This window comes from Babylonia areolata, chromosome 9, assembly GCF_041734735.1.
Source record: "Babylonia areolata isolate BAREFJ2019XMU chromosome 9, ASM4173473v1, whole genome shotgun sequence".
In the NCBI taxonomy this organism is placed as follows: Eukaryota; Metazoa; Mollusca; class Gastropoda; order Neogastropoda; family Buccinidae; genus Babylonia; species Babylonia areolata.
Genome location: NC_134884.1, coordinates 41,395,181 through 41,416,453, shown reverse-complemented (window position 1 = coordinate 41,416,453; position 21,273 = coordinate 41,395,181). Strand labels below are relative to the sequence as shown.

The following is a 21,273-nucleotide window of genomic DNA, read 5'->3' as shown; positions in this document are numbered from 1 at the left end:
ACTCACTTGTGTAAACAAAGTGAGTCTATGTTTTAACCCGCTGTTCGGTTGTCTGTGTGTGTGTGTGTGTGTCCGTGTGTCTGTGTGTCCGTGGTAAACTTTAACATTGACATTTTCTCTGCAAATACTTTGTCAGTTGACACCAAATTTGGCATAAAAATAGGAAATATTCAGTTCTTTCCAGTCATCTTGTTTAAAACAATATTGCACCTCTGGGATGGGCACAAAAAAAGAAAAAAAAGAAGCCTAATTATATGCAAACTGCATTTACTGTTATATTTATATTTTTTGTATTCTCTAAACTTGGCACCTTGACCTCTTATTCTGACACAACAACAAGAAGAGTCATTATTATCATTTTTTGTTCAAACAGGAACTTCTTTTGCTAAGCATGGAATTTTTATTTATTTTGCAAACGTTTTGGTGCAGATAGTAAAAAAGGGAAATTATTCTGTAATTAATGCTAGGGGACTTAATTCATCACAAGTGAATCTTGAAGGCCTTGCCTCTCTTTTGTTTTGTTTTCTTTGTTGAAAAACTTTTAAACTGAACACGAGGAATCAGGTGCCTGTCTGGCTTAGTTCGTAGAGTGCGGAGCTCAAATCTCACATAGACCACCCAGCCTAAAAATTGGCGTTTTCGCTGCCCCCATCTGAACATGTTGTTGTTCTGGTGGTGTCAGTGTTGTGTTAGAATAGGTCCCTTTTCTGTCATATTCTTGGGATGGTTATCCTTGTCAACTGTATCACTGAAATGGGTGTTGATTTTTAACCTGAATTAATATAACTTCACTTGTAGACAGAAGGGACAATGAGAGACATGGTCTCAGGAATCCTGGAAACTGCAGTTGTGTACTGTGGTATAGTGTGTCAGTCGACGCTTAGGTGTATGGGTGAGGTGCCAGCACAGTGTACCATGCTGTATCTGTGTCTCTATTCTTATTATTTTTTTAAATATATATATATATATTTTTTTTTTTCCCCCAGGTTTTACCCACTAATAATGATAATAATAATAATGATAATAATGATGATAATAATGGTACATTTATATCTCGATTTTAAACTTGACAAAGTGCTTAACAGCAACATGTCAGTCAGACACAGAGGTATACACACACATGCACACCCACACCCACACCCCCACCCCCCCACACATGCATATCAACAAAACTGAAATATTAAGGGGGGGTGAAAAAAAAGCGAGATGGGTGACTGATGTTTCCACAGGAGGAAGTTGGCAGAATGGTTAAGATGTTTATCTGCCAGCATACCAATGCCCACGGAGGTTTGGTTTCAAATTCCAGTCTCGCCCTTTCTGCCACGTGTGACTGCAAAATTAAACTGAGCGTCTAGTCACTTGTATAAGATGTAAAACCAAGGTCCTGTGTGCAGCATGCACTGAAAAAGAACCCACGGCAACAAAAGTGTTGTCCTCTGACAAGATTATTTTGAAGAAATCCAGTCTAATAGCTACACAAATGTACCGTAAAGTTCGGTCTATTGAGTGCACTGGTATATAAGCCGCACCCACTAAATTTTGGAAAAAATTGAACTTTATACATACATAAGCCGCACTGGCTTATAAGCCACACTTATTTCCAGTACTACAGAAAAGCTGTCAATAATGTAGGTTATGAAATAAACACAAGCGGGAACAACACAAAGAAAAGCAAGCGAAAATACTGCTAGTGCCACAAAAAAATAATAAATAAACACAACGAAAATAAGATCCATAATTTAGGGATAGTCACATTTATTCAACGTCATCCTGCTCACTGAATCCATTGAAATCTTCGTCTTCAGTGTCTGAGTTGAAGAGAACCAGCACAGCTTCCTCCACCATCTTGTCACTGACTTCAGCCTTGCTTTCACTTCATGAACATGAAGGTGGAGGTCACTGCTGGTTCGTCGCTTGCACTGTCGTCTGCTAGGTCGATTGCCTTCAATTTGAAGGCTGCATCATAGGCATAACGTCGCGTTTTCGGCATGATGAGGGTGTATGCTTGAGCAGAGTAGAACTGAATGCTGATCTGAAGGCTTTAATGTGTGCGGATTTGATTCATAAAACGTGAACAGTTAGCACACTATCCTGAAGCTCATCCAAAAGTTCATGGACAGAAATGATTTTGGTGAGTTGAAGGGCAGCTAAGAATAGACAAGAACGTGACACTCCCGGGATCGTTAAATTCCTCAAATAAGCCGCATCATTGTATAAGCCACAGAGGTTGAAGCTGGAGTAAAAAGTCGCGGCTTATAGACTGAACTTTACGGTATATGCATGCACTCAAACGCCTGACTGTGCACATTAGGTTATGCTGCTGGTGAAGCATCTGCCTAGCAGATGTGATGTGGGGTACATGGCTTTGTCTGAATGCAGTGATGCCTCCGTGAGAAACTGAAACAGAAAACTGAGAACTGTTTCCACCACAGGGCTGCGGGGTGCGGTGGCCTTTGCCCTCAGTCTGCACCTGGACATGTCTGCGGAGAAACGCTACGTGCTGGTGACGGCCACCCTCATCATCGTCCTCTTCACCATCATGTTCCTCGGGGGCAGCACCATGCCTCTCCTCAAGGTCTGCCGCTCTGTGGGGGTGTGGGGTGGGTGTGTGTGGTGTTGTGTGTGTGTGCGTGTGTGTGTGTGTGTGTGCGTGTGTGTGTGTGTGTGTGTGTGGTGAGTTTTTTTTGGTTTTTGTGTGTGTTTGTATGTGTGTGTGTGGTGTTTTGTAGGTGTGTGTTTGTGTGTGTGTGGGGGTGTTTTGTAGGTGTGTGTTTGTGTGTGTGTGTGGGTGTTTTGTAGGTTTGTGTGTGTGTGTGTGTGCGTGCGTGTGGTGAGTGTTTTTGGTTTGTGTGTGTGTGTGTGTGTGCGTGTGCGTGTGTGTGTGTGCGTGTGTGTGTGTGGTGAGTTTTTGTGTGTGTGTGTGTGTGTGTGTGTGTGCGTGTGTGTGTGTGTGTGTGTGTGTGTGTGGTGAGTTTTTTTTGGTTTTTTTGTGTGTTTGTGTGTGTGTGTGTGTGTGTTTTGTAGGTGTGTGTTTGTGTGTGTGTGTGGGTGTTTTGTAGATGTGTGTTTGTGCTTGGAGGGGAGGGAGCATTGGAGGATGAGGGTGGTTGTGGTTTGTTGTGTGTTTGTGTGTGTGTGTGTGTGTGTGTGTTTGAGGTTGTGTTGTGTGTGAGGTTGTGTGTGTTGTGTGTTTATGGGTGTGTGTTATCAGTTGAAACTGGACGGAGTCACGGTATACCACATGATGAAAGATTGTGCAATGATGTAATTTATCAGTGACTTGAGATGAGTTTCATTTTATAATGTACTCATTATCATCATTTTCAACAAGAATCGATTCCCGAACGCTTTCTTTATTTCTAGGTTGTTAAAATTGTTGTAACCTGAAATCTTCAAATTCAAGAAAATTTTTGCTTTTGGTTTCAAAATTTATAAAGATGGTATAATTATGTCTGTTTGAAAAATTATTACTTAAAAGAGAAGTCCAGCTCTACTGTCAAAGAGTACACTAATGTAAGAGATAGTTCTACCGTACACTAATGTAAGAGATAGTTCTACCATTAATTTCTTCATAGTATTCCTTGGCACTTTTACAGGTTATTTTGATACGCTTTGAATGTGAGTATTCTTTTTTAGTTTTATGTTGTGTTGGATACATTTATGTTGTTGACACAGTTATTTGTTTTTTCTTTTTTCTTTTGTTTTTTTAACTACAGTTATCCTTACTCCAAAGGGGGTGAAAGGAAACTAAAACTTAAAATCTTGCATGTGTGCTTTTTCTTTTCATACCCTTTTTTTTGTTTGTTTGTTGTTTTGCTGTTGTTGTTTTTTTTTTTACTCAAAGACTGAGAGCTAATGTCTGATCATTTTTCTTTCTTGCTTTTAACTTGATCTCATGCTGTTTTCCCTGATGAGGACTGTAATGGCGCCCACTTCCCTTTTCAGCTGGTGAACACTTCAGACAAGAGAAGGAAGAGAAAGCACAAGAAGGAGGTGTCCATGAGTAAAACCAAGGAACTGGTGAGTTTGCTCAAACCAAATTGTGTTGCCCAGCTGTTAAATCATGTTACTTCTAGCCCAGCTATCAAACCATGTCAATAGTAGTGCAGCCATCAGATCATCGTGGTTCTAGCCCAGCTGTCAAATCATGTTGCTCAAAGCCCAGCTATCAAATCATGTTGCTCAAAGCCCGGCTATCAAATCATGTTGCTCAAAGCCCGGCTATCAAATCATGTTGCTCAAAGCCCTGCTATCAAATCATGTTGCTCAAAGCCCGGCTATCAAATCATGTTGCTCATAGCCATGCTATCAAATCATGTTGCTCATAGCCATGCTATCAAATCATGTTGCTCAAAGCCCAGCTATCAAATCATGTTGCTCAAAGCCCGGCTATCAAATCATGTTGCTCAAAGCCCGGCTATCAAATCATGTTGCTCATAGCCCTGCTATCAAATCATGTTGCTCAAAGCCCGGCTATCAAATCATGTTGCTCATAGCCATGCTGTCAAATCATGTTGCTCATAGCCCTGCTATCAAATCATGTTGCTCAAAGCCCGGCTATCAAATCATGTTGCTCATAGCCATGCTGTCAAATCATGTTGCTCATAGCCATGCTATCAAATCATGTTGCTCAAAGCCCAGCTATCAAATCATGTTGCTCAAAGCCCAGCTATCAAATCATGTTGCTCATAGCCCTGCTATCAAATCATGTTGCTCAAAGCCCGGCTATCAAATCATGTTGCTCATAGCCATGCTGTCAAATCATGTTGCTCAAAGCCCAGCTATCAAATCATGTTGCTCATAGCCATGCTATCAAATCATGTTGCTTCTGGCCCAGCTACCAAACCATGTTGTTCATAGCCCAGCTACCAAACCATGCTGTTCATAGCCCAGCTACCAAACCATGTTGTTCATAGCCCAGCAATGAAACGTTGTTGCTTCTAGCCAAGCTATCAGATTATGTTGCTAATAACCCAGCTATCAGATTATGTTGCTAATAACCCAGCTATCAGATTATGTTGCTAATAGCCCAGCTATCAAACCATGCTGTTCATTGCCCAGCTATCAAACCATGCTGTTCATAGTCCAGCAATGAAACCATGTTGCTTCTAGCCCAGCTATTGGCAATTATCAGATCATGTCACTTTTAGCCCAGCTATCAAATCATGTTGCTCATAGCCAAACTGTCAGATTATGTTGCCTCTAGTCCAGCTATCAAATCATCTTGCTCATAGCCCAGCTATCAAACCATGTTGCTTATAGGCCAGCTATCAATTCATTTGCTTATAGCCCAGCTATCAGATCATGTTGCTTCTTGCCCAGCTGTTGGATCATGTTGCTCATAGCCCAGCAGTTGGATCATGTTGCTCATAGCCCAGCAGTTGGATCATGTTGCTTCTTGCCCAGCTATTGGATCATGTTGCTCATAGCCCAGCTGTTGGATCATGTTGCTCATAGCCCAGCAGTTGGATCATGTTGCTAATAGCCCAGCAGTTGGATCATGTTGCTTCTTGCCCAGCTATTGGATCATGTTGCTAATAGCTCAGGTATCAGATCAATGTTGCCTCTAGTTCATCTATCATAGCCCAGCCCTACTTGGGTAGAGCTGACTGACAGCTGCCTGTTTGGTGATCATCTTTTTCTGTGAGATTCAGTCAGGTTTCTTCTTCTTCTTCTTCTGCGTTCACTCGTATGCACACGAGTGGGCTTTTACGTGTATGACCATTTTTACCCCGCCATGTAGGCAGCCATACTCTGTTTTCGGGAGTGTGCATGCTGGGTATGTTCTTGTTTCCATAACTCACTGAACGCTGACATGGATTACAGGATCTTTAATGTGCGTATTTGATCTTCTGCTTGCATATACACAAGAAGGGGGTTCAGGCACTAGCAGGTCTGCACATATTTTTACCTAGGAGATCATAAAAATCTCCATTCTTTACCCACCAGGCGCTGTCACCGTGATTCGAACCCGGGACCCTCAGATTGACAGTCCAACGCTTTAACCACTCGGCTATTGCTTCCGTCCAGTCAGGTTTCAGTTCCAGTCATGTGCATGTGCACACATGTATATTAGAGTGGGTTTTTCTTTAGAATTTTGCCAGGGACAACCCTTTTGTTGCCGTGGGTTTGTTTTAAGCTTTGTACTTCTGTTTGTCATCGCATCCGAATTTTTAGCATCCAGACCACCACCACTCAAGGTGAAGAGGAAGGGAAGGAAATTCTGGTGAGTGTGGGATTCAGTGCCATACCCTCAGATTCTCTCACTTCCAAGACAGACATAAGATGAGTAGGCCACCACTCCTCATAATGGCCAGTTGACTACTCCCTACGCATCCTGTCAAGCGTGTCATTCCATGTTGCACTGTAAGTAAGTAGGCCCTCAAGACATGACCAGCATGTTGGGTCATTACACTGGTTAGGCGTCTAGTCCCACACAATTTTTATTTAAAAGCAAAATAGTTTGGTGTAAAATAAACTCCATTGACTTCAGGGAGGAACAGTAGATTAGGCCAACACTCTGTGCCACAGACTACAGTATGCTCTGTTGTAAGAGAGGTTCATTGACTTCAGGGAGGAACAGTGGATTAGGCCAACACTCTGTGCCACAGACTAAAGTATGCTCTGTTGTAAGAGAGGTTCATTGACTTCAGGGAGGAACAGTGGATTAGGCCAACACTCCGTGCCACAGACTACAGAATGCTGTGTTGTAAGAGAGGTTCATTGACTTCAGGGAGGGACAGTGGACTCCGAGCACCTGTCAGAGCTGACGGAGGAGGAGTACGAAGCCAGCCAGATAAAGTCGCACCTGAAGGGCTTCGTGAAGCTGGACGTCAAGTACCTCATCCCCTTCTTCACCCGCCGCTTCACTAAACAGGTAACCATTACGTCATGAGTGTACTGATTTTTTGGTTTCATATACTGTACCATGTCAAACTGATGCAAACTAGGCCTATCGGTTTGCTCTGCTTGGCCAAATTTCGCACGGCTAACAGTGAAAAGACGACCCGTCTTGTCCGGTCCGCTCTTAGCCAATCAAACGCCTATAAAAGCTATAAGCACTGAATCATTCCTTTGGGCAAGGCTCTCCACGCCATCTTGTCAGGTTTACGCTCTGTCTCGTCTTACGCTTTTTTTTGGCTATTAAGTGTATTCATTTGGCCTTATTTTGCTGCATGCGGCTTGTGTTTATTGTATTTTATTTTTCTGCATTGTGTTTCATAACTAGGCTACTTTACGTTTGAAAGTGATGTTATACTTTCCATATATGTTGCATTATGGTGTTTCCATTACTTTATGTTCACACACCCCTTCATAAGGGTCCTTGACCTATATTTGAATAAATCATCTTGAATCTTGAATCACCAAACGGGTACACAGTGCTGTGGTACCTCCAGTTTCACTTTCAGTTTCTCAAGGCATGGATATATATATATATATATATATATATATATAGCTGGTTCCTGTGTCAAATTGACACGCTGTTTTCTGTGTCAAAACGACATTTATTTTTGTGTTTCCTGTGTGAAAACGACACTGTTGTTTCTATGTCAAAACAACATTGCTGTTTACCTGTGTCACACTGGCCGTGTTGGGGCGTGCAGGAGGTGCGTGAGGGCCGCAGCAAGGTGGACAGCCTGACTCGCAAGTGGTACAAGGAGGTGCGGGCCGCCCCTTCGGAGTCCGAGGACGAGGAGAAGGGAGGGAACGTGCTGGAGATGGAGGAGACACGGCTCTCCTCACCTGCCCGCAGCAGTCGTTAGTTGGGGTCAGGATGGGTCGTCACAGTGGTGTGTGTTAGGGGGATGGGGCTGAGGTGCAGTCACATCTTTGTATGCTGTGTGTGTTGTGTGTGTGTGTGTGTGTTTTGAGGTTGGTAATCCCAGTATTGCATGTGTGTGTGTGTGTGTGTGTGTCGAGGATGCATGTGTGTATAAAGATTGATGTATGTGCATGCATCTTTGTATTCATGTGTGTGTGAGTGTGTGTATGTGTGCGTGCGCGTATGTTTGTGCTTGGATATACGCAGAGCCAACAGTTGTTCATTGCCTGAAGTGATTTGTGTAGATTCCATCCATGCATAATATGTGATCTTTTTTTTTCTTTTCTTTTCTTCCATATGGAGTTTGTGATCAAAGGTGCCTTTACATGTTTCAAGTTTATGAACCGTTTGTGAGAATGGGAAAAGATGTGCAGAAGTGTGGATAATATTTTTAAGGAGAGGGAAAGGGTGGTGCATGCAGGCATGAGTATTCACACACTTGCACACGCATATGCACGCACACACACACACACAGACAAAGAGACACACACAGACACACACATAGACGTCAATTGTTACCAGTCCCTGTTCACTGTGGTGAAAGATCAGCAAGAAATCCTCAGGTTGAATACTGTTATGGTTTTTGGCATGAAGATTATAACACCCCCTCCATCAGCACCCGTCCACCCCCCAAGCCCCCCCCCAGCCCTCTCCCCCCCCCCCACCCCCCCCTTTTTTTTTTTTTTTAATCAACAACCACTCTCCTCTTCCTTCCTCTTCCTCCTTTCCTTGTAAAGAAGAGAGAAAAGGAGATGGGAGCAGAACAAAACATATATATATATATATATATAGAGAGAGAGAGAGAGAGAGAGAGAGAGAATAATGTTGTTGGAAACTGAATCTATAAATAATGTAGAGAGAGATCAACAATAATGATGTTGGAAACTGAAATTATAATTATAGTATCTTGATTCCATGAATTTACCAAGTGCCTCTGATCATAAGTCATATGATAGATTTTCTCAGCTTCTGCAAACTGATATTACACTTCACTTTTCACAGCATTTGAAGTCCTGTAGCTGTTCCCTATTCTATTGAGCCTACATGTGTTATGACTTTGACTCTCCTACAATTCATCTGCAGTTCATTTGGAGACGAATTTAGTGCAGCGTGCTATACAGTCTTTAGTGCCTGATGTTAGGATGAAGTACAGTAAAGTTCAGTCTATTGAGCGCACTGGTGTATAAGCCGCACCCACTGAATTTTGAAAAAAATTGAACTTCATACACACATAAGTCGCACTGGTTTATGAGCCGCACTTATTACCGGTACCAGAACACATACCGATACTACAGAAAATCTGTCAATACTGTAGGTTAGGAAATAAACACAAGCGGAAACCACACAATGAAAAGCAAGTGAAAATACTGCTAATGCCACAAAAAAACCAACAAAAACCAAACAACCCCCCCCCTCCCAAAAAACCCCAAAACAAACGAAAATAAGATCCATAATTTAGGGATAGTCACTTTTATTCAACATTGTCCTGCACACTGAATCCACTGAAATCTTCGTCTTCACCTTCAGTGTCCGAGTTGAAGAGAACCAGTACAGCTTCCTCCGCCATCTTGTCGCTGACTTAGCCTCACTTTCATTTGATGAACATGAATGCAAGGTGGAGGTCGCTGCTGGTTTGTTGCTTACACTGTCGTCTGCTAGGTCAGTCGCCTTCAATTTGAAGGCTGTATCATAGGCATTATGTCACGTTTTCGGAATGATGAGGGTGTGCACTTGAGAAGAGTAGAACTGAATGCTGATCTGAAGGCTGTAATGTGTGCGGATTTGATTTTTAAAATGTGAACAGTTAGCACACTAACCTGAAACTCATCCAAAAATTCATGGACAAAAATCATGATTTTGGTGAGTTGAAGGGCAGCTAAGAATTGATGAGAACGTGACACTCCTGGGATCGTTAAAATCCTCAAATAAGCCGCATCATTGTATAAGCCGCAGAGGTTGAAGCTGGGTGAAAAAGTTGCGGCTTATAGACTGAACTTTACGGTATTTTCTTGTTTTGTTAAATCACAGGGTGGCCCCCTGGAGCACCTTGTTGCCTGTAAAATGACATCACATTTCTGTGATAGGAAGATGTATTTATTCTGTATGGCCTGTCAACGCGCATGTCGGCATGTGTAACAACTGGTGACAATCATCAAAGGTGCAAACACAAGGCAAATAAATGCAAAGTGGATTAGATCCTTCACTTTTATATGTGCTGTTCATGTTTGGGTTAATCTGTGTGTGTGTGTGTGTGTTGTTTGTGAGTGTGTGTGTGTGTGTGTTGTTTCCTTGTTTTTTTTATTTTTTGTTTGCCTTTCTTTTCATTATTATTATTATTATTATTTTTTTTTTTTAGTTTTGGTGTTGCTATTCTTGCAGCATAAGTGAACAATACTGACAACCATGACAGCAGCGTATTGGGTGTATTAGTGGTTTCACATTTTGTTAGCATGTATGTGTACTTGGCCAGTGTTGATGCGGTAATGACTGTCAAACAAGTTCTTATGTTGTGAGGAGTCCATTTCTCTCTTTTTTTTCTTTTCTTTTTTTTTTTTACTGAATATTTCTTGTTCATATCATTGTATTATGATTTTTTTATGTTAACATTTGTGTGTCTGTGAACCATGAGCAAACTAGAGTATTTGTATATTTGTATATGTGTGTGTGGATATGTGCCTTTGTCAGTGTGCTTCACAAGTAGGGTTACAGACTGTTCTGCGTGCCGTCTTCTTTTTTATGCAATATATACCCCAGAAAACGGAGAATGGCTGCTTGCATGGCGGGGTGAAAACGCTCAAACATACCTAAATGCCCTCTCGTACATACAAGTGAACCTGGGAGTTTCAGCCCACAAATGCAGAAAAAGAGGTGTTTACTGTGGGTAGTGGACAGTATAAATGAAGTTAGCATTTCTGTTGGTCAGTGCCTTCCACAAGTGCTCTTTAACTCTCTCCATACGAACGGCGAAAGAGACGACGTTAACAGCGTTTCACCCCAATTACCACCATCAAAATATTACAAGCAGAAGACTCTTATACTGAAGAGGTGAATGTTGACAAAGAATACTACAATTCTGACGACGGAAGCTATAGGTTGGGTCATTGAGACACCCACTGAACATCTGAGGTGTCTGTGTAGAGGAGAAGAGAGGACTGGCCGTACTGAGTGAGTTAAACCCTTGACCAGTGCTGATGAGTTTGCTGGTTTATCTCACTGTGATAAAAGTGAGCTCACAGGTCAGGATGCTGGTCCTCCTGGGGTTGGATTCCTTTTGTTCAGCAAAACCAGTGATGCCACTTAGAAAGGACACAGCAAGAAGTGCTTGCACTTCCAGATCATGTCACATGGGTTTCATTTCACCAGGATGTGGCAGTCAAGGGGTTAAGTCTGTGTTGCTGTGACTGTCTCTCTCTCTCCCTCTAGGCATCTGCTTGGCAGATGTGATGTAGCGTATATGGATTTGTCCGAACGCAGTGACGCCCCCTTGAGCTACTGAAACTGAAACTCTCCCCCTCTGGTGGCCCCGTGCAGATCTATTGAGCTATAAAGAACTTGCCCAGATTTTACAAATTGTTTCACAGCTGTTCAGCTCGTGTTTGAACTCTTGATATATATATATATATATATATATATATTTATACATGAGAGAGAGAGAGAGAGTGTGTGTTTTATTATATTATGATACTGGCATTTCTCTGTGTGTGTTATGGGTGGGAAGAAGGGCTGAGATTGCAACCCTTTCAGTTTTTGTTTTTTTTCAGATCTAGTCATGTATTGTTCATGTGTTGAGGGTTGAACTGACAGTGGATGCATATAGGGCATTTTCCTAGCTTTGGAGCATATATTACCTTGATTGTGATTTTGTGAGCTAGTATACCTTAACTGTGGATTCAGTTATAATTATGAATTTAATTTGGTGGTTAATCATGATATGATCTGGCTTGGATAGTGTTGCATTTGTGTGTGTGAATGTCTGTGTGTATAATTGGATTTTTTTTCTGATCAGCATCAGAATCTTTTCAACAAAATTGTTTGTTAATTATTTCAGCTTGAGGACTGCAAGTCAAAAATCTCTGTCTGTAGTCAGTGAATAAGCTTTCTTACAGATGGCTTGAAGGCAGAAGAATCATGAGTGAGCTGGACCTCTTCGTTTTGCATGTTACACTATCATTCAGTGATCATTTTCCAAACCAAAAAATGAAGTATATAAATAGCAACCCCATTATGATTGGTACAGTTAAGGAATTATTGGCTGGTTATCTGTACTTTTGATAAAGAAAAAAAAAAAGGTGGATGTGAGGAGGTGGGTGGAGAAGAAAAAATGTCCTTAATTTAGAGTTCACATGCATGATGACCACCCCTTCCCTTTTCTCCCCCATGCAGGATTCTATATTTATTCAGGGATGTGCATGCTGGGGTATGTTCTTGTTTCCATAACCCGCAGAAAGCTGACATGATTCATCGGGATTTTTTATGTGCGCAACTGATGTTCTGCATCAGCACGTTGGGTTATGCGGACGTCAGGGATTGACACCTTAAAAAAAAAAAAAGATTTAATTTTTGTTTTTCAGCAGATGGTGTGTCACATATATGGATCTGTCCGCATGCTGTGATGCTTCCTTGAAACTTTGAGCATTTGCACATGAAAGGGATTCAGGCACAGCTGGTCTGCACATCTGTTGACCTGAGAGACCTGAAACATCTCCTTCCTTGACCCTGCAGGATTGGAATCCAGGACCCTCAGAAGATGTAAAGTCCAATGCTTAAGTCACTAGGCTGTGCACCCATAAGCCTGACGAGTCCTGTGAAAGGATGATCTGTCCATTGCTAACCAAACACATTGCCTCCCTTGTTTAGGGTCCATACCTGGCTTGCAAAAGTGATCTTTGCAGAACTGTCTTTACTAATTCCTCATAGATCAAATTCTGAACGCTACGCAAACTTAGCACTTTTAAATGCTGTGATGATAGGGTGTATGTTACTATAGTGTTGTGATCTGTTTTGCAGGACGGTTTTTTTTGTGTGTAAAACACTGCTCACAACCCCATCCTGTGATTATGGCATCTGTGTTAACTGTGGCACTGTGATCTGTTTCTGTGCAATGAACCAGGCAGTGTAACACTGTGATGGTTAATTGTCATGCGTTATTTGTGTGTATCAACTTATGAAACTGTTCTGATCATATTGATGATTTTAGATCATGGTTAAGTGTTCTGAAACGCAATTGCTCAGATTTATTCTGATAACGCAGTCCATTTATTGAAGTGTTTGTACTTTTCTTGAAAATAACCTATGATGAATTGTTCAGCGTTGGTTGGTTATTGATTCATTCATTTTTTCTAGTCAGATCTGATCATCACAGCAAGAGCCAGCGTATATTCAGTGTTCACAGAAAGTAAAAGACCACTTGGAAGCTTGCAGGGGTCTTCCTGAGGCCATGATGAAAAGATGTTTAATTTAAAATGATAATGAATTTTCTGCAAACACTGGTGTATGCACACAATGTGTTGAGCACCACTCATAAGCAGAGGTGCTTTCTTGCATGCGCACTTACATTTTTCACAATGAGAAAGAACAGCTATCATTTATTGATGAGTGCATAGCTGTAAATTTTTGGCTGAAGCATCCATTTTATAAATGCATTTTTGAAGCTAGTCCTGGTACACATGTCTGAACCAGTTGTTAGTGCATTCATTGAAAGGCTGGTGGTAGAGCATATGCAGCTCAGCCTGCGTAAATTCAAATCATTGCTCGATTAACCCTTTCACCGCCACGCCCGCATTTATGCACAGGTGTGGTAGAGGACCCATGTCACTGAAAGGTGACCGTTCATTGGTCTGTTATCCATGAACCTACTGCTCTTTAATGTTCTGTGGTAGGATAGGCCATATTTTCTATACATCGCAGGGGGAATCCCCAGCTATTCTTAGCCACTGTCTTTTCTGTGTTTATACCACAAGGGAATTTTGTACTGTGAATTGACTGGCGGTGAAAGGGTTAAAAAAAGAAAAAAAAAAAAGAAAAATGGTTTTATGAAGTGGTTCTGAACTTTTGGTGAAGTCTGTATATGTGGCTGGCAACATTTTTTCTTTGTAATTTTGATAACAGGTCAGACAAGTTAAGTACCAAGTACTACGTGTGTGTGTGTGTGTGTTTCAGTTTCATGATGTTTTCATCAGATGTTATACATTTCTGCATAGTATGCAATGTAAACTGCAGATGTTCTGTTTCTTGAGTCTTTTTTTTTTTTTTAATAGGTTTCATTGAGCACCCTTGGGGCCTTTCCAAAAAAAAAAGTCGTGGTGGTAAATGTTTTGGAAGCACCATATCTTTTCCTATAATTTTGATTTTTTGTATACCCTAAAAATCATATTTTTAGTAGAAATATATCGTTTTTGTGATTTTCATCAGATGTTTTGAGCCAAGGAATCCAGTAAATGCTATCTTTTTCTTTCAACAGGAAGTGGAAGTTGGAGGTGGAAGAGAGAGTGTTCATGAAGTCAAGAATATAATTATATATATATATTGTGTGTGTGTGTGTATGCATGTGTGTTAGGGGACTACTTGTATGGAACATTGTCATTTGTATAAGGAGAAGAGAGAGATACACGTGAGCATTTGTCCTGTGCAATTAATTTGTGTTGTTCCGTCCTGCACAAGTGGGTTTTCTGTTGTTTTGTTTTTTTTGTTTTTTTTGGTATTTTGTTTTCGTGACTGGGTTTGTTTGTTTGTTTTACTTAATCAAATTGATGACAAAGTTTGTTTGGTTAATGTGAAGCTATCCTGTCCAAAATAAGATACTGCCCACTTGTTGTGCAATGATAACATAAGGTGTACTCTGTATTGTGTGTGTGTGTGCATGTGTGCACATGCATGTGTGTATATTTCTTTAAAACATCTAGCTTTGACATAATGATGGAGTCTCCCGTCGGTCTGACGGATGAGTAGGCAGGCAGGCTTATCTGTCGGTGTGTGTCCTCATCTCATATGGGAGAAGAGGCTGATTCTGGATACGCAGCACTTCCCACAGGTGTTGCAATGGAAAACGTCTCCAGAAGTTGAGCCCTGTTTCCTTCGCTCATGCTTCGTCTTAATGGCCAGCGTTCTCTTGTTTTCAAATGTTTCACAGCAGTACAACAAGGTGGTCAGCACAACAGCTCTGTAGGTTTTCATCTTGGTGCTGAGTCTGATGCCTTTGTTGTTCCACGGCCTGTTGTTGAGCCTGCCAAAGCCGGAGCTGGCCTTGGCAATGCGCAGTGTCATTTCTGCATCAAGGGCTCCGTTGCTGCATAGGGTGTTTCCCAGGTAGCAAAACTTGTCAACTGACTTGATCTCTGTGTCATTGATCTTGATTGCATGTTGGTGGGGGGGGGGGGGGGCTGGCGTTCTGTGAGCTGGCTGGTTGATACATAGACTCAGTCTTGCTTAGGCTGATGGTGAGTCCAAAGCGCCTGCAGGAGGTTGAGAACCTGTCCATAATGAACTGCATGTCCTCATGGGTGTGTGCAGCAAGCGTGCAGTCATCAGCAAAGAGGAACTCTCTCATCAGTGCCTCAAACACCATGGACCTGGCGTGGAGTCGCCGCAAGTTGAAAAGTTTGCCATCTGTGCGAAACTGAATGTAGATGCCCTGGTCACAGTCTTAGAAGGCGTCAATCAGCATGGCAGAGAAGAGAATGGAGAACAGTGTGGGTGCCAGGACGCAGCCCTGCTTCACTCCATTTACCATAGGGAACGGATCCGACATGTCAGTAATTTCCTGTACTCTTGCCTGCATGCCATCGTGGAAAGATGCAATCAGCTGGATTAGGCTCTCTGGGCAGCCGAACTTTAGGAGGATCTTCCACAGACCATGGCGGTTCACCGTGTCAAAGGCCTTAGGTCTACAAAGACCATGTGGAGCTCCTTGTTCTGCTCACGGCATTTCTCTTGCATCTGGCGTACGGCAAACACTATGTCACATATTCCCCTGCCTGAGCGGAAGCCACACTGTGCTTCAGGGATGACTGTGTTGGAGACATGGCCAACCAGTCTGTTCAGTATGATGTGGGTGAAGATCTTGCCGGCGATGCAGGGGAGAGAGATTCCACGGTGGTTATCGCAGGATGTTTTGTCTCCCTTCTGTTTGTAAATGTGGGCAGTAGAAGCATCCTTGAAATCCTGGGGGACCTCCCCTCTCTCCCAGATAGACTGGAACAGGGCGATCAGTTCGTCTGTCAGCACCTTGCCTCCATACTTGTAGATGTCGGCCTGGATTCCATCTGCTCCTGGTGCTTTTCCTGACGTTGTCAGCTTTAGGGCCTTCTGGGTCTCGACCTGGGTGGGAGGGGCTGCTAGCGAGTCATTGACTAGTAGCTGTGGGGGGGCTGCAATTGCCTCGTCAGATGTGGATGAGTCCCTGTTGAGGAGGGTGTTGAAGTGCTCTGCCCAGTGGGCAAGGATGTCATTCTTGTCTGTCAGGAGGGTGGTCTGGTCCAAGGCTAGGACAGGGGTTGATCCTGTGACTCTTGGCCCATACACAGCTCGGAGACCATCATGCAAGGTCTTCATGTTGTGAGCATCAGCAGTGGACTGAAGCTCTTCGGACTTTCTTTCCTACCAGGTGTTCTTCATCTCACACAGCCTCTTCTGTACAAGTTGCTTGGTTTGCAAGAACTGGTTCTCCTTCCTCTGGCAGTCTTTATCGGAAATGTGATCCTGATGCCGTATATGCAGTGTGTTCAGGAGCTTGGAGATTTCAGAGTCGTTCTCGTCAAACCGGTCTTTGTAGCTCCTCTTTTAGTGAGGAGGAGTTGTGCAGTCCCTTCCCCACTCTCTCGCCTAACGACGCTCACAGTCCCACAGGTGCAGATACTGCCATGTGTAGGACGGCCTCTGCAGGGGCAGGTTTTTTCTTTGGAGCTCTGTCTCCTAGGGAGACTTCCAGCCAAGGATAAGAGCTCCCCCTGCCCTTTGGTCAACCTCTTCCGCCTTCACAGCCGTTGGGAAAGGTTTCCTCCTCCGCCTGGTCCGTCGTTGGGAGACTTCACATGCGGCAGGTAGTACTGGGTTACATGGTACCAGTAGCAAGGGCTATGCCCCTGACCTGACAATATTCACATTTTTCATTCCATTTGAGGATGGGATAAAATGCTTCTCATTTAAAAAATATATTCCTTTTAAGGGCAGTACAAACTGCTTCTGACATTTCATTCCATTAATTTTGAGGATGGCATAAAATGTTTCTCAGCTTACATTCCATTTGAGAATGAAATACTTCTCAGTTTTCATTCTGTTCAAGGACATTTCCCTGTGTTAATAATGTCTTCCTGATGGGTGGGATACAGTGTATATGTTGAATGAGAATACAGCTTCAGGGGACAAATGCATCCTTCTGTGTGGATGATGGAGGCTTTTTCAGAATGAGTAGTTTCCCCAACTTCTGGAAATTTGTGCTATAAATTTCCTCTTCTGTTGCTGTCTTTGTTTCTTGCGTTTTCTTTCTGTTGTCTCTTCTTATTTTATTGCCCTGCTGGCCCCTTTCACTTGTATATTTTTCTTCTTCTAAAAAACCTTCAGTAATTGTTATCTTTGGCAGGATTCAATACAATATATATGGGCACGCTTACCTGTGTTTTATTCTATTTTGAACCAAGAATATGTGAGGTGCCAATCTGCAATTTTTGTTTTGTGTTCCAGTTATCATGTCATGGCTTTTGTGTATTATGTGTAATTATTTTTGTTCAGGTTAGTTTTTGAAATAAAACCAAAAAAAACCTGTAATGAAATTTTGGTGGGATGGTCAACATCAGAGGCATGTCTTACATTTATGTGTGCATGAATGTGACTGTATTTGTGCCTTTTCAATATTTTGTTTTTTTTTTTATAGTATTCAGAGATGCCAACTGTTACGATTTCGATGTATTTTGTTATGCTTGATCGCAGTTTGTTCTGATGTTATGCCAACATCAAAATTTTTCCGACAAGTTCTTTTTCGACTACAGAGCATGGTCACATGTTTTCCTGTCGTAATATTACCCAGACGCTCTATACCCATTGATCAGTTCATGAGGCAAGGGCCTACTAACCTTGGTCTCATGTGATGGTGCTCAGCTAATCGCATGCAGGTTTACATTGATACAGCATTGAGTGGACCAATCGGCTTAATTGTAGCAGTTACACACCATGTTACAGGTAGGCCCAAGTGTTTGTATGCCTTCTAGATAAAATGTTGGTTTGCTGATGTGGCTCAGAGTCCAAGTATTCCTATGAAATTCAAAATGTTCCTACCAAATTTCCTGATTTTACCTTCAAACACTTGACAGAGGTTGGCATCTCAGAATTTAAACCCTTTTGTTCCCATGTGAATTTTGCTGAGCTATAACCAACAAAGATGAATAAACATGACAAATGACAGGCTATAAATAAACATGACAAATGACACGCTACACAGTGGGCAGTGCAGAGCTTCCTGTAGCAGGTGATCTCCCATTGCTGCGACATCACAGTTATCTCCCTTCGAACGTTTGGTGCTTGCTTCGATGGAGATGGAGTGATTGTGTGTGTGGCTGAAGGGTACCTGAAATAAACTTTTTGCCTTGCCTTGCCTTGGATACATGGGCGGGATGAAAGGTGGTTGTGGTTCTGGAAGTAGATGCTGCTGTCCTGGCACCAAAACTACAAGGAAAGACGCCTCCTTTCCCTCCCCTCACCCACCCCCCTTCCCCTTAGCCCTGCCTTGCCTTCTGGAACAACAAACATTAACAACAGCAACAACAAAAAATATGTCTCAATATTACCTGTATTTCTAAACTCGTATTTCCAAATGGTTACCTTGTGTCAGTATTTTTTGTATTTTATCAGTGTGCTCTTTATTCTAATGATATTGACAAGTTTTGTTGCAGTCATTACGATTTTTTGTTTGCTTGAATTTATTTTGAGAATCTATTCAGTCAATTGACATTATTAGTATAGCAATCAGTATTTTTGTATGCGTTTTTGGTTGAGATATATTGATGATTCGTAGGGGGCTTTCACTGTAAACAGCATCCCTACCTAGAAATTCTGGGCTAGAAATTTCCTCTTGTTGCTCTGTTTATTTCTGCCTTTTTGTTTTTCCTTCACTGTTGCCTGCTTTTTCTGCCTTCACAGTATGTTTCCCTTTCCTTTTTTCAAGCAAGCCATAACACTTTTTTTTTCTCCTCTTTTCCGCAGTCTATGTTGTACTATCTGTGCTGTTTTGCTCTAGCAATTAGGTAGTGAAAGTGTAAACAGTGGGATGGGTACCAGCTGTCCATTCTGCAGTGTAGTTTGCCTATATGGCCTTTTTATGGATCTTTTGATGGACTTTGATAGACTTTGAAGTATTGTTTTTTCCTTTTTTTTTAAGAATTCTTTAAAACAATTTCTTGGGATGACAAATGCTGAAGGACTTAATTCCTCAGCACGGCCTGGTCTTATTTGCTCTAATGAGCAAAATGGTTAGGATAAGGTGTCACATACTGTCTTTTGTGGATTTGTCTTGGTAGTTATTTTATGTTATTTTATTTTTTAGATGTGACAGTTTTGTGTTGATGTGGTTGAGTGGGTTTTTTTTTTTTGATGGTTTTACAGTCCTGATATGGCCCTATGCTTGATATTATTAGTACATTAAGGAATATTTTTTTTTATTTGTATATTTTTTTTTGATTGAGATTTTATTAATTCACTTTATTGTTTCTTAAGGGGCATTATGTTGTGTTCTGTTTAGTTGTAACTTCCTCATGGTTGTGTTCTGTTATTTATTTATTTATCTATTTGTGTGTGTATGTGTGTGTGTGCATGTGCATGCATGCATGCATATGTGCATGCACATGTGTGTGAGTGTTTGTGTGTGTTTGTGTTTTATATATATATATTTTTTAGCATATTCACATTACAACAGTGAAGATTTTTGTTTCTATTTTTGGTAGAGATTTACTCATTCACATTATTATTTCTTATAGGGGGCATTATATTGTGTTCTGTTGCATTGTGACTGCCATAATCTTGCAACAGTTTCTGTGTGCATGTTGTTGGTTTTTTTGTGTGTGTATTTGTTTTTCTTGTTAGCGTATTTATGATGTGGTATTTGTACATGCAGATGAGCAATGGAAGGTTAGTGGAGGAACAGGCACTGCATTCAGAACTGAAGTGGGACTGTTGGGATGCTCAGCGTGACATGTGAAACAGTCCTTTACTTAATGACTGATGTTGGTGAAAATAAACACACTGCAAAAAGGTGATCATGGTGGTGTTATGTTTTCATGTCATAGGCTGTTGTGCGTTGTGGTCCACTGAAAGTATGAATAAAGTAAGAGTGGACATGTGTGTTTGTCATAGAGAATCATACACACATCACACACACACACATCATACGCATACACATAAAAATACATGGCCTGGATTTATTATAATCTTTTATATAATACATATTCACATTCACATGCATCAGTTATTATTGTCATACCTCTCAATGTGTATTCCACATATTCATAAAGAGGATGTTCAATTAAAAAAAAATCATAATTACATACAAATGCCATGGATGGAAAGACTGTTGGATGCTGTATATATAAAGAACACTGTATCTCGCAATCTTTATCTTTATTAGTACGTCTTTTTATCTCTGCCTTGCCTGATAAGATAAAGAAAATGTGAAAAGGAAAAAACTAATCTTGGGGGGGATCAAAATGTTACCTTTAGTAACATATGTAACAACATGTCTTTTATACTTTTGTATTCGGTATCATTTTCCAGAATAATTATGATGCCTTCCTGCTGGGCTACAAGCAACAACAACAAATAAATAGATAAAATTTGATGCCTGTCTGTATACTTGAGTACACAAAATGCACAAGGACACACACACACACACACACACACACACATTTGCATGTACACATACACACACCTACAAATACAAACACACACATGAATGCATGCATGTACCAACAACATCAGTAAATCTGAATAGAAATGAAGAATCGCCTCTGTCATGAAAAGAAAACTGATGACGAAAGAAACACTCTTGATACACATTCCCCATGGATCGTGCAGGGTGGGATCTGGGATGTTTGGATGTTAACGTCCAGATACATCTTTGGGGAAGAAAAATCTGGTGTTAAAATAACTGAAAATGAATATAAACAACACTGATATGCTGCCTCACAGGAGTTTCTAGGAGAAAGCAACATCGTCATGTGTTCAACTATCACTGCCAGGTGTGAGATGTAAAATGGTCAGTGTGAGATGTAAAGTGGTCATCGTAAGATGTAAAATGGTCAATGTGACATGTAAAATGGTCAGTATGAGATATAAAACGGTCAGTGGATGATGAGAAATGGTCATTGTGGGATGTAAAATGGTCAGTATGAGGTATGGTCAGTATGAGATGTAAAACGGTAAGAATGAGATGTAAAATGGTCAGTATGAGATGTAAAATGGTCAGTACG

General features: G+C 41.4%; 1 protein-coding gene across 1 annotated transcript in view; it reads left to right on the top strand.

Annotated features, from left to right (window-relative positions):
- Nucleotides 1–7,907, top strand: part of LOC143285874 (sodium/hydrogen exchanger 8-like) — a 30,119-nt gene extending 22,212 nt beyond the window's left edge. The window contains exons 12-15 of the mRNA XM_076593315.1: nucleotides 2,433–2,575; nucleotides 3,946–4,020; nucleotides 6,734–6,877; nucleotides 7,605–7,907. Coding sequence (XP_076449430.1) covers nucleotides 2,433–2,575; nucleotides 3,946–4,020; nucleotides 6,734–6,877; nucleotides 7,605–7,763 — 521 coding nt within the window. The 3' untranslated portion in view covers nucleotides 7,764–7,907. The remainder of the gene's footprint in view (nucleotides 1–2,432; nucleotides 2,576–3,945; nucleotides 4,021–6,733; nucleotides 6,878–7,604) is intronic.
- The last annotated feature ends 13,366 nt before the right edge of the window (nucleotides 7,908–21,273 follow it).